Source organism: Siphateles boraxobius, unplaced genomic scaffold, assembly GCF_051911475.1.
Source record: "Siphateles boraxobius isolate OS27281-9 unplaced genomic scaffold, OSU_SipBor_1 84, whole genome shotgun sequence".
Classification (NCBI taxonomy): Eukaryota; Metazoa; Chordata; class Actinopteri; order Cypriniformes; family Leuciscidae; genus Siphateles; species Siphateles boraxobius.
The window spans coordinates 1470729-1483518 of record NW_027509213.1 but is presented as its reverse complement, the minus strand read 5'-3'; the positions used below and the strand labels follow the sequence as shown (position 1 = coordinate 1483518).

At 36.7% G+C, this 12790-nt stretch overlaps 2 protein-coding genes across 16 annotated transcripts in view; one reads left to right on the top strand and one right to left on the bottom strand.

Annotated features, from left to right (window-relative positions):
- Positions 1-1776, bottom strand: part of ubr5 (ubiquitin protein ligase E3 component n-recognin 5) — a 65490-nt gene extending 63714 nt beyond the window's left edge. For 7 of the 12 annotated variants that reach the window (XM_077221506.1, XM_077221508.1, XM_077221509.1 and 4 more), the window contains exon 1: positions 1515-1740. In XM_077221506.1, coding sequence (XP_077077621.1) covers positions 1515-1576 — 62 coding nt within the window. In that variant the 5' untranslated portion in view covers positions 1577-1740. Of the gene's footprint in view, positions 1-1514 lie in introns of all 12 variants that reach the window. The other 5 variants (XM_077221511.1, XM_077221515.1, XM_077221512.1 and 2 more) reach the window with 3 other exon arrangements.
- A 4774-nt stretch (positions 1777-6550) lies between these two features.
- klf10 (Kruppel like factor 10) lies at positions 6551-12759 on the top strand. Of its 4 annotated transcripts, none has more exons than XM_077221553.1 (4): positions 6551-6668; positions 7100-7285; positions 9428-9962; positions 11857-12759. In XM_077221553.1, exons 1-4 carry the CDS (start codon positions 6648-6650, stop codon positions 12132-12134), a joined length of 1020 nt encoding a protein of 339 aa, XP_077077668.1. In that variant the 5' UTR covers positions 6551-6647; the 3' UTR covers positions 12135-12759. The 4 variants fall into 4 exon arrangements, with proteins under 4 accessions (XP_077077668.1, XP_077077666.1, XP_077077667.1 ...); XM_077221551.1 differs by having other exon boundaries at positions 7100-7300; XM_077221552.1 differs by having other exon boundaries at positions 6560-6668; positions 7103-7300.
- Positions 12760-12790: the final 31 nt, after the last annotated feature.

Below are 12790 nucleotides of genomic sequence, written 5' to 3'. Positions count from 1 at the left end.
AATTTTATAAAACAAAAATGACAAGATTTAGAGATAAGCGGTTTCAGCCAACAGCGATGATATATTCTAATTTATAGCATTTATTTTTTAAGAATTGTATCATTTTCTACAGCTCACCAGACAACTTGTTATGGCACACACAGTGTTTGGGAAACACTGATTTAGAGTTATCTGTCATCAGAGGAGATTGTGTCCAAGTAATGTCCATATTTCAGAAATGTACAGTTCAAAGTTAATACAAAACATGCAGTTAGCTAACATCCTGAATTAATTTAAGTAAACAAACAATAAGCCCATTAAAGTAATTACTAGTTGTGATAGTAATGTTACTATACAAATTATATATATAAAATATTCATAATGCACACACAAATATGTGTGTGTAAAGTCTCATGTTTTTAATATAGTTTCAAAAGGGAATAATTTATATTTAAACACTTGCAGTACTCGTTTAGCTATATAACCCTATATTTGATGGGACGCCTGATAGGAGACTGCCAATTAGGCTATACATTTCCAAAACTGAGAACAAAAGCATTTTAAGGGATCTTTGCTCGGGTAATGTTAGTAGTTTACTAAAGTGGAATGCTTGGAGACTTGCAGAGGGAAAACCCCAATACACACAGCTTTAAAACATCATTAAACAGCAGAATCCCAACACCCATTTTGTCCAAAGATGCCTTCAGTGCTACACTGGCCATCCGCTGAACACATGGGTTCCTCATGTAGCTGTCATCAGCCATAGCAATCACCTCCATGACCAACTGCATGGAATAATTCAGACTAGTCAAGTTGACTAAAATTTGTTCCTTTATATAATTTCAAGTGTAAAACAAACAGTATCTATCAGTGACGTTACACGTAAGCTTTCGGAATAAGGTTTTTACATTTTACGATTCATGACAAAGAAATAAATTCTGCAAGCTCTATTAAAACGTAACACAAAACATTGCAAATCTTTATCTAGAGACCATCTTCAGCAGAAAACATCGTGTCTTCGCGTTTATAGGCAACTGTCATTACGAACTGTTCACCAATCCAACCCTGGATATGAAACAATCCATACGGGTAAACGTCAAAACAGTGATTGTGACATAATTTCCAACAAATTTATGAGGATAAATTAATTAAACAGATGAGCTCGCGGAGTGCTAAAGGCTAACCGGCTAATCTGAGAGGATTTTATTCGCCAATTCTGTTCACATTTTCTCGGCGTATCATACAAAACTTAAGTTAAACCTAATAAATAAACCGTAAATTAGAAATAAAAGTCTTTATTTGAGATGTAAAAGTATGAATTTATCGCAGTTCCCTCTCTTTTCACCTCCCCATCCCCCAACCCGCATTGTGTCTCCAGTCAGCCGGGCCTCGTTATTTTTAGACCCAAATGCCCAACCTTGAGCGTTTGCAACAGCCCTAAAATACTCTATATATTTTATTAACACTTTTTGAAAACCCTTTCACCTCATTCAAGGGTAAATACTGATTGTTAACCGCTTCTTTCTTATAAATACCTGTCATTTAGCTGGTCTTCGGTCCCGGGTAACGGGTGAACCACGAAGTGAATGGACGTCATGGACACGGTCCCGGGTAAATTAATATGTGGGGGGATTTTTTCTTTTCTTTATGGGTTAGGTTTGAGAATGTGTTTTCTTCGCCAAAAGCAACCGAAGAGCTGAAATATACAACCTCCTCATCCACATGCCGCCATCTTAACTCTGTTTAAGCTTCTTTGGGTCTGTTGGAAAGGATGCGCGTGTAACGGCGACGCTGATTGGTTGAGAGTAAGCATGTGTTGGGGAAGTAGATTGGCTGAGAGGGATAAAGACAAGGAACAGGGGCGGGGTTAAGGGTTTATTTCCCATGTGTTGTCATTGTGTTGGCGTCGAGTGATCTGAGTCATTGTAGTAAATAATTTCACGTTTATTGCCGTGTTATCTATGGAAGCTCGTTTCCGTGTCATACGAAACAAAATCATTCTTTTGTAAATCATAATTGCGGAGTTATGGCATACTGAGTTATATTTACGAGTTGCAAAGTCGATGTTGTAAAAGTCGACATTTTTGACAGCGTGTGTGTGTTTGTTGCTATAACGTTACATGTGAGGGCCAAATGTCCTCACTTATATAGTGAACTATTATGAAAACCGACTTGTGAGGACATTTTACTGGTCCTCCCCTGTTAAAAGGCTCATGAATCGGCCATGTTTTTATTTAAATCTAGTGTTTTGCACGTGTTTCTGTGATGGTAGGTTTAAGGTTTGGGTTAGGCCAAAGAAAATATAATAAAGCTGATATGGAAGTCAATGGAAGTATATCCAATGTCCTCAGTAATATAGTGAAAAAAAATGTGTGTGTTTGTGAGTGGTTCAGGTATACCCTGTACCCTGTTGACATTATGGGGACAAAATGTCCCCCAACAAAGATGGTAATATCCGAAATCCTTGTCCTTGTGGGGACATTTTTTGGTCCCCATGAGGGAAACAGCTTATAAATTAAACTAAGTGATGTTTTTTGAAAATGTAAAATGCAGAAATGTTTCTGTGATGGGTAGGGTTACAGTTTTTACAGTATAAAAACCATTACATCTAGAAATGTGCCCATTTAGATAAGTAAGTCTGTGTGTGTGTGCATGCGCGCGTGTGTGTGTGTGTGTGTAAACAGGCATCAGCTGCCTTTGGGAGACTCCGATGCAGAGTCTTTCATACTAAGAACCTTCATCCCTCCACAAAGGTCACCGTATACCAAGCGGTCTGTGTCACCACCCTCCTCTATAGCTGTGAAGCATGGGTAACCTACTGCCGTCACATCAAGTCCTTAGAGCGATTCCAAATAAGCAGCCTTCAGCGCATTCTGGGAATTACCTGGCGTAATCAGGTACCTCACACTGAAATACTTAAAAAGACGAACTGCAGAAGTATTGAGGCCATTATTACACAGCGCCAACTGCAGTGGTTGGGGCATGTGAAAGGCAGCCATAGCTGCCAATGTGACCACTACCACCATCACATACATATGCCCCACCTGCAATAGAGCTTGTGGGTCCTAGAGCTTTAGGGCTTGTAGGACTGTTTAGTCATCAAAGATCTCACCGTTAAAGGCGTGGACGTCATCATCGGATCTCGATGGACAACCAAAGAAGTGTGTGTGTGTGTGTGTGTGTGTGTGTGTGTGTGTGTGTGTGTGTGTGTGTGTGTGTGTGTGTGTGTGTGTGTGTGTGTGTGTGTGTGTGTGCGTGTGTGTGTGCGTGTGTGTGCAGTGTGCACCCATAGGAATAAAGCTGCCATGCCCACCTCACTTACAAACACACTCAACTTTTTCACCTGTAACTTCAGAGGTGTGCAAAGCAAATAAATCATATTTACATTGAATTAAATGTCAAAAGTTAACTAAAATAAAAGTCAAATAAAACTGACATTCTGCCGGGCGAAAAAAATTGGCTTAGAAATTTACTTTATTACTGCTGGTAATGTATCTTGGCATACTGATAAATCACCTAATGCTTAAAATAATAAGATGGGCTCTAAAGAGATTTTAGCTGGTAATGAAAATTGTGATGGCCTACATTAAAGGTCAGTTGAACCTTCTTAATGTAGATGTTATGACTTTCTGTAACACCTTTCTGTTCTAATATTAATATCACATAGGAACTAGAGCAGAACATGGTATAAGCTAAAAAAAGAGCAATGCTTTATTATTATTTTTAATGGAAAAAGGGCAATCTATATTTTCATTAGTGTCTTAGACTTTTTGTCACAAATATTCTGCAAAGTGAGACTGAGCGGGTAAATGCATAGCTAGTAATTCAAAATCTCTGAATAATTATTTTAATAGCAAAGCACCAAAACATAATTTGTAAAGCTGTAAAGGGTAAATATATCATGTAACGTCCAGCAGGTGCCAGCGTTTTCCTTCTAAATCACTTTCACCTACATAGTATTACTGTAATTCTCTATTTTATTTCACCTCAAATACAGGACAACTAAAGAAAATGCTGTCTCATCTTACCCTCACCCTCCATATAGTCAGCGTTTTATCTCTGATTTATTTAGAATGAAATTATGACCAATAAAAAATAATCTTTGGTCTCGTTCTATAAAACAAATATAATGATTTTTATGTTTTTTGTTATATAGATATACAAAGTGTCTTTTAAAGAGGTCTGTTTTCTGTGCAAAATATATATTCTAAAGTGTATCATTCATTATACAAGCAGGCACTGACTGATACATACATTTTGTCAAATATATTGTATTTGTTATCTGGACTATTATCTTGTTCATTAACACATTGTTGGTTATTGGTATAATGAAGATATCTGGTTTCATTTAGGATAATGACTTTAAATATCTGTGTCAGTTTATCTTCAATTACATCAACACTCAAGGACAATCAATGCAGACAGGTACAGTCTGATGTTATTTTTAACCAAAACTTTGTTTAGTGAGTTAAAAAGTGACTTTGTGCAAACACGCCACATGCTATACTGGGAATCACGTTGCCTGAGTTTAGTGCACTTTGTGCTCGGATGAGAATCTGCTAACAGGAAAAATTCAGTGGGCTAAAAATAGTGAGCAGCTTCAGGATGAAATATGCTCCTCCAATCCTGATTGGTCAGTCGCTCCATCTGCGGTCTAATATTTGATTGATCCACTAAATGGGGTCTAAAACGTTTAGAGCTTGTCCACTTTTGATCACTTCCAGAGGTAGTTGAAAACGCATTAGACCAGATTGCTGTCGTAGTGTAAACGCTCATGTGGTCGAATGTGTTCAAACCGGTTCAAACAGCCACAAAAAGACTCTTCACCTATTGACCTAATGAGTAAACATTATGAGAAGAGCTCTAGCCAGACGGGATTAAAACTTTGTCGGCTGAAGATCCAAGTTTGGTTTGAAGACGAAAGATGCACAATGTTCTCTAACCATTTCTAACACACACTCACAGCTTTCAGCTGGTCTTGTGACTGTCAGATCAGAAAGGAAAGCTGATGCGCCGAATGTTTTTCTGTGGTCTTCAGTGCATTTTTATGTGAATTGCACGAGCTTATTTTGCCCATTAGATCAAAAGATCTGAAAAACCCATAATTTTACCCGCCCATAGACCCTCCACTCGAAGAAATCAGGATAGAAGTGGTTGAAAGTGGATAAAAGAGACGGATTAAAACACCAGGTGTAAACGGGTATGTGTCTCCCTCGTGATCCGATCGACCAAAACACATCTTAATACCAGGTGTAAACAGGGCTTAAGTGACACTGCTACTTGAACATGAACAAATGTAAAGCAGGACCTGGTTTTGTCAATGGGGAATTGATTGGATGGTTGTGATGGTTTGCTATTGGTGGATCTCATAAGTGACAGGTTGCTCCGCCCTCGCGCCAGTAAACACATCATCACAGAGAGGGAGGGGACGTTATTTTGTTTCAAGATTACAAGTCACATTAATAATAATAAAAAAAGATGTGCACAGATAAATCATTTATAATAAATCCTGCTGTATTCCATAAAAAATAAGAATGGTCCATTTTGATTTCATGATGACTTTAATACTTATTAATATCTGCACACTTTGCTTAAGCTTGTTTGTGTGGTCACATGTGTAGTAATATGATCACCAACTGAGAAGTCACCAAAATAACTCTGTCTGTGACGCATTCCCTACAGATCAGCATTTATGCCGTTGAGTAAACTACATGAGCAAAAGCGTATTTGGCCTCAGTCCGAATGCTCCAGAAGATTTACAAGAACTCATACAAATCTAGGGCAAGGTTCAATCCAGTAATTTAGGCCTCAGATGAACCGTTAATGCTGGAGAGGGAAGCCGGTGTCATTTAACACCATTATAAAATGTTATCAGGAATATATTTTGTGCAGAATGTGCTTCAGCAGAGAGAATAAACCAGCATCCCTGATAGATTGTTGGTATATGTTACGCTTTGGACTGTTGGGTAACTGTTATATAACAGCTTACTAAAACAAGGACGTTGGCTAACCAAATATTCAAGAACAGGGAGACTAAATGCAAAGGTTTTAAAGGGATAGTTCACCCAAAAGTTGATGGGGACCAGAAAATGTTTGGTTACCAACATTCTTCAAAATATCTTCTTTTGTATTCAGCAGAAGAAAGAAACTCATACAGGTTTGGAACAACACAAGGGTGAGTAAATGATGACAGAATTTTCATTTGTGGGTAAACTATCCCTTTAATGGAGAAACACTAATTTCTTTAGCATTAGTTAAATAACGATGATTTAATGGAAGATATTACACAGTTCAATGAAGAAAATAACACCTTTTAGGGCTCGCTTTCCTAAGCGTGAATTAAACATGAGAGTAATATGAATCAGGTACAGCAGGGATATATCAGTTTGTATATCTGGAAGAACAGCTGACCGTCTGTCTGTGTATCACCCGCACACACTGCGCGGATCACACACTGATCACGCACCGACACTCTCTCCTCATTGGCTAACGCTCAGCGCACCTTTGTCGATGATTGGCTGGAGATGAAACCACGCCCACATGGCCCCTACTCGGTTTTCTGAAATATGTGAATGAATCTAAGCTCAAGAAACGGTGACAGTATTTATCATAATGAGACATAAGTGTTCAGTCACAATAATAAACGAGAGATATAATACAGCATCAGTATGTCATCACTATCTGAAATTGTAAGTAAACTATCTATGTTTAAGAATTTTAATTCTTTCTGCAGTTTATCAATAATCTGTTTAACTTCATACTTGCCCGAGATGCAGATATTGGCTAATGCTTTCTTTTTGTTTGATTTGTATTATATTTATTTAATTCGTTTATTTATGTTTATAAAATGCTAATTTAGAATAAAAGCCATTAGCAAATATTAATAGTTGATGTAGGCTACATTGAAGGGAAGGAATTGAATCAATTCAATTGATGATTATAAAAATACCTTGATTTTTAAAGAAATATTAAAAATAAAACATTATTATTAATAAAGTATTAAGTATTACATTTGAGCTACTTTGTGAAGTTATGCAAATTCTCAATTGCAGGCAGGAATTATAATCTCTTTTATATAATTATAGTCATGATCTTTTCTTCCATACACTTTCACATCTAGCAGCATGTGACATGTACAGACACAGACAGGAGACATTCAGAAGCTGTGGAGGCCCTGATATCCATGAACATTGACTGGGAGTCCGGAAATGTCCGGAAGAGGGAATTTCGGCCCTTGACGCCTTCCTCTGATGCCTGTGAGGATTCAGTGTGTTCAGTCACTGCTGATTTACACCAGTCGTCCTTTGTGAGTGAGACAGAGGTGAAGCTCACAGACAGATCCAGGTCATATTTCAACCCAGTATCACACAGAAAAATTTTATTTTAATAAAAAATAATGCATATTTAACTCCCACAATTATCAATACTACAACACAAAAATCTTATGCAAATCTCCAAATCATTACTGTATTATTATTTAAACTGTAATGTATGTATATTTTTGTATTGCATATAATATTTTTTAAAATTGATAATAAAATTGATTACATTGATTTTAAAGGGTGAAAATCAAGCTTTTAATGTTGTTTATGTCTATGTGGTGTTTTTAGGATGCTTTAAGAAAAAACATGTGCAAATGCACAAGTCAACAGCATTTCTGAGTATTTATTATTCTGCAGTGAACCAAAGACAGTCTCAAAAACACCATTTGAAATCGCTGGTGTTTCTGACATCACAAACTACCTTGTAACCAATCAGATCAATGAGCTGCTGTGAGTGAGTGGAGGCGGGGCTCAAGAGTGTCGAGTTACATTCAAGCTATTTTAAGGCATGAAGAACATTTTTCAAGGTCATTTTGGTGATCAAAGATAAAATGAAAGATGTTTTATTAACAAAGTTCGGGAGGAGCACGTTCAGATAATTAACCTAAATTAACACAAGAGGAGCGCAGGCAGTTAATCAACCACTTACCAAAACAAGAGGTGTATATATACAGCAGACTTACCTCCATTCGTTGACAGTTTAACAGCATCCCTCCAACACCCCGTCTCCTCACTTCTAGTCCTAACTACTCTTACAACAACGGGGGAGTACTCTGGGTTCGTACCCCTCCCCCGGACAGCACGCAAATACGCATAACCTTTACTCCACTTCATTACATGCAAGTGTGAACTCGTGAATTGACTACTGGGGGACTTTAAGAAAAAATAAAACTTTAAAAATGATTATATAAAGAATATTGTAATATGTAATAAAGTATTAAATTTGGTAGTTCTATTTTGTGAAGTCATGCAAAAAAGAAATGATCTTAGTTCGTTTTTTTCTGTATAATTATTTCTTTATACTCGTGTGATGTACAGACTCAGACACAAAATATTCAGAATAATAAAATAAAAATAATGTAAAATAATTTAATATCTGATTGTATTACAGTTATAAGGCAGACCGGAGAAAAAAGGACTGCATGTCAGTAATAATGAGATTCTGACTGAAATGACCAAAAGCAAAAGTACAACATTTAAAAGATTACAGTAATTCATGTTGTACTTGATGGCACAAATAATGGAAAATTATAATATATTGATTATATATAATAATGGCACAATATGACCTGAATGTGTTTTTGTGAGATTTACTCAAAAAGTTAAACTGCATGCTAAATGGAAAATCAGCCTGTCAATATATATTCTTAAAAATATTTTATTTTAAATAAAATAATAAATAAATTTAAATAATAAAAATATTATTTTTTTGTAGAGAAGAGCCATTTTGGGTTCTACAAAGAACCTTTCAATGAAGAGTTCTTAGTGTGAAGAACATTTAAAGTCCCCCAGTAGTCACTAATTGTATCCCTTTAAACTCATCTTTGATCAGCAAAATTACATATTTAAGCGATTTTGTCCTTGGGAAAAAATTATTCATGCCTTAAAATAGCTTGAATGTAACTCTACACCCTTGCCTCATTTAGTATACGTGGTTCTATGAATATGCAAATGAGCCCCACCTCCACTCACTCACAGCAGCTCAGAGATCCACTCATGACGATCACACGTTGATCTGATTGGTTACAAGGTAGTTTGTGACGTCAGAAACACCAGCGATTTCAAACCGTGTTTTTGAGACTGTCTTTTATTCACTGTAGTTTTAACGAGAAAATATTCAGCAATGGTGAGTTGACTTATGAATTTGCACATGGTTTGTCTTAAAGAATATTAAAAACACCATACAGACATATAAACAACATTAAAAACTTGATTTTCACCACAGGGGGTTTTCATCTAAAGAAACTTCCTCCACTATAAAGCAGTTTTTGTGGAATGGAAAACTTTTATGAATGTTAAAGGTTCTTCATGAAACCTTCAATGCCAATAAAGAAACTTTATTTTTTACGAGTAAGGACGGTAATCTGGCCAATCATTTGTATTAGTAAAGTAATATTTTATTTCAGGCGGTGTCGTGCATGACTCCACCGTACAGTCCTGACTGTGACCAACACCACGGGTCAGGGGTCACCAGATCTCAAGCCATCAGTGTGATCCGCCACACGTCAGATGCACAGAGTCACAGCGCCAGTGACTCCGCAATAAACCTCCAGCCTCTCAGATCTGATCCCCCATCAGCCCCTGCTGCAATGGTGTCCGATTCTTCTTCTGGAAGCATGCCATCATTTTCAGTCTTCCAGACGCTTCCACTCTCTCAATCTTTTCCTGGTTCGGCAAACGTTTGTCAAGCGCCTGTGGTTTTTGTGGCCGGTCTGATGGCCAAAGGTTCAGTCGTGGTAATTCTGCCCCCTAAACAAACACCTTCATGTGGGCTGAAGTTTCCCGCCATCGCTCCCGCGCCTGTCCACAACTCATCCACAAACAGACCCGCATCTGAATCCGCTCCGGCACGGACTCGCGACTATGTCTGCACTCACCCGCACTGTGGGAAAACATACTTCAAAAGCTCCCACCTGAAAGCACACCTGAGGACACACACAGGTAGAGAGAATTACGCTTCTTCAGCACTTGCCTAAATTCAATTTCAATAGTGGCCAATAGTGATGTCCGGCCTAGAAAATATGACCCTTCACCTTTTAATCAAATATTATTAAAGCTGTGCTTGGAGTCGGTTGTTTTATTTGTGATAACGCAATGAAACATGCCAAATTGTGCCGATCAATTTTTGCCAAGCTGTCATACAAAGAAACTATGAATGCATGCATAAACAAGAGAGATCCATGAAATATTAATAATTGATAGTTGTAGTCAATCTGGCCTGGCAGTGGCAGCTGGCACACCTAAAATAGATGCAGAATTCTTTTTTAAAGTTTTAATAAAAACGTTTCCTAAACTTGGACTATTGTTGTTTAGCTAAAATATTTGTACATTTAAAATGTATTTTAATTTTTAAATTATTATCGTTAAAAAAATTCTGCCGACATTCGGACTGTCAACCAATCCGCAAACAACCGCTGACTGCTGTTGAGGCTCGCGCCTCATGAGGAGAAATAGAAACAATGAGCGCAGTTCACACAAAGAAACTTAATGAACATAGAGCGGTTACAAAATTAATGTGGAGTTTTCATATTTATAACATATGATATGATACAGTTAAGCAACATCACAGTTACCACGAGTGCTGAATACCATCACGATTGAAAATATGACACTGATTTCATATGACAGTTCAATAAACAAGTAATTAATATCAAGTCACTTACATTTTAGACACAATATTGACTGTTTTTGTTCTATTTGAGCAGCGAAAATAGTTCCAAACAAACATAGCACAACTGCATTAATGAATGATTCAGCGCTTTGAATGAATCGATTGAGTCAAAGATTCAATGACCCAATTCAATGACAACTGCCTCATTCCTTAACGATTCCTTGAACGAATCATTTGAATAAATGACTCAATAACTCACTCATTAAGATAGTCACCTGCCGCCCCCTACTGGTGGTTTAGTTTCGTGTTTAAAAGTAGGCTATAATTCTTTCCAATATCATATTTTTTGATCTTCAAAAAATATTTAAAACAATCTCGTAACATTATTTAATGCAGTTGTAATTTTTCAGTGTAAATTAATTAATTTGATTGGTAACAGCATAGTGTCTTATTATTTCAATTGAATTTATTGATCAAATCTAACAATTTAAAATGAAAGATGAAGCATACGTTTAAACCGATTTCTGGATTTTTACTTGGACAAGAGAATGGCTGATTTACTTGTTCGAAGGACAAGCACATGTAAAGCCTTTATGTTGAACCCTGAGTTATATTTTATATACTGTAGGCCTAGTATTATGTTTATGTGTCAAGCCAGTTTTACACATCAGCCCAGTCTATTGTGTAAAGTTAGTGATAAGCCGGGTCCGAGTTTTTTTGCACATTAATTTGACAATAAATGTGGCACACCCAATGTTTCTTATGCACAGCCAGAGATGCTTTTGAGACGAGTCAATGTATGCTTTTTTTTTTTTTTTTTTTGCAAAGTAAAACTTCCACTTTGACAGATTTCAAGTTTAGTGTTTTGCTATTCACTCATATTTAAAATAAAATAAAAATATTTTCATATTTTGATGGTTTAATTGAACTTTAAGGGTCATTTAAAAACAAATATCCTCTCCGGACATCACTTTTGGACAATACTGTATGTATTTAAATTGTATGTATTATTTCTAGAAGTTTGGAATACAGAGTTTTAACAAACTTAATGAGATGCACATCTGTCAGTCATACATAAATATAAGATGTACATTTTTTGTGTATATGAGTTGCATATAAAATTTAAGCCTATATATATATATATATATATATAGGCTTGCATGATTTAGATCAGTGCTTCTCAATTGTCAAAGTTGTGTTTCCTGCACTTTTCTTGTCCTCCAGGTGAGAAGCCGTTCCGGTGCTGCTGGGACGGCTGCTTGAGGCGTTTTGCCAGATCTGATGAACTTTCACGTCATCGCCGCACACACACGGGAGAGAAGCGGTTTGCCTGCCCCGTATGCCACATTCGCTTTGTGCGCAGCGACCACCTGGCAAAACACACACGCCGCCATCTAACAGCCAGGAGAACACCAGTGTGGCAGAAAGAGGTTTGCCATCTTAACAACATCAGCGGGCTCTGTCGAACCCTGCAGCCGCTGGCGCCCAAGACTGAGAGCTGACAGACCGAAACAAGGAGACGTCCTTGTGTATCTGTACTAGTTTTTTTTTTTTAAATCGTTTATTATACACACACACACACACACACAACCATTCAAAAGTTGGAATAATTAGGATTCTTTTATGCTTTTGAAAGTCGTCTCTTCTGCCCACCAAGGGTGCATTTATTTGTTCAAAAATACAGTAAAATCAGTAATACTACAATTTAAAATACCGGTGTTTTCTATGTGAATATATTTCAAAATTATTCCTGTGATGAAAGCTGAATTTTCAGCATAATTACTTGAGTCTTACATGATCCTTCAGAAATCATTCTAATATTCTTTAAAAACTTTTAAAGGTTTTGTCTCAACTTTTGCAGTTTAATCTCGTGCTTGTTTGTTTAGTAACTCTTTAAAGGTTACATTTGTTCACTACATTGCACACTTGAGCCAACATGAACAGTTGTATTTTTATTAACTAATATTAACGATTAAACACTGCAACAAATGTATTTTCAGTTAATGCATTTACTAATGGGACTTTGCAATAAAGTGTTACTTTTATTTGCCCGCATTTAAATGCACTGCCATGAAATTGGATTGTTTTTTTTTTGCAAAATAGAAATAAATGAAAGCCTTTTTTAAACAGTATTTTCATTAGTATGACGAAAATACCA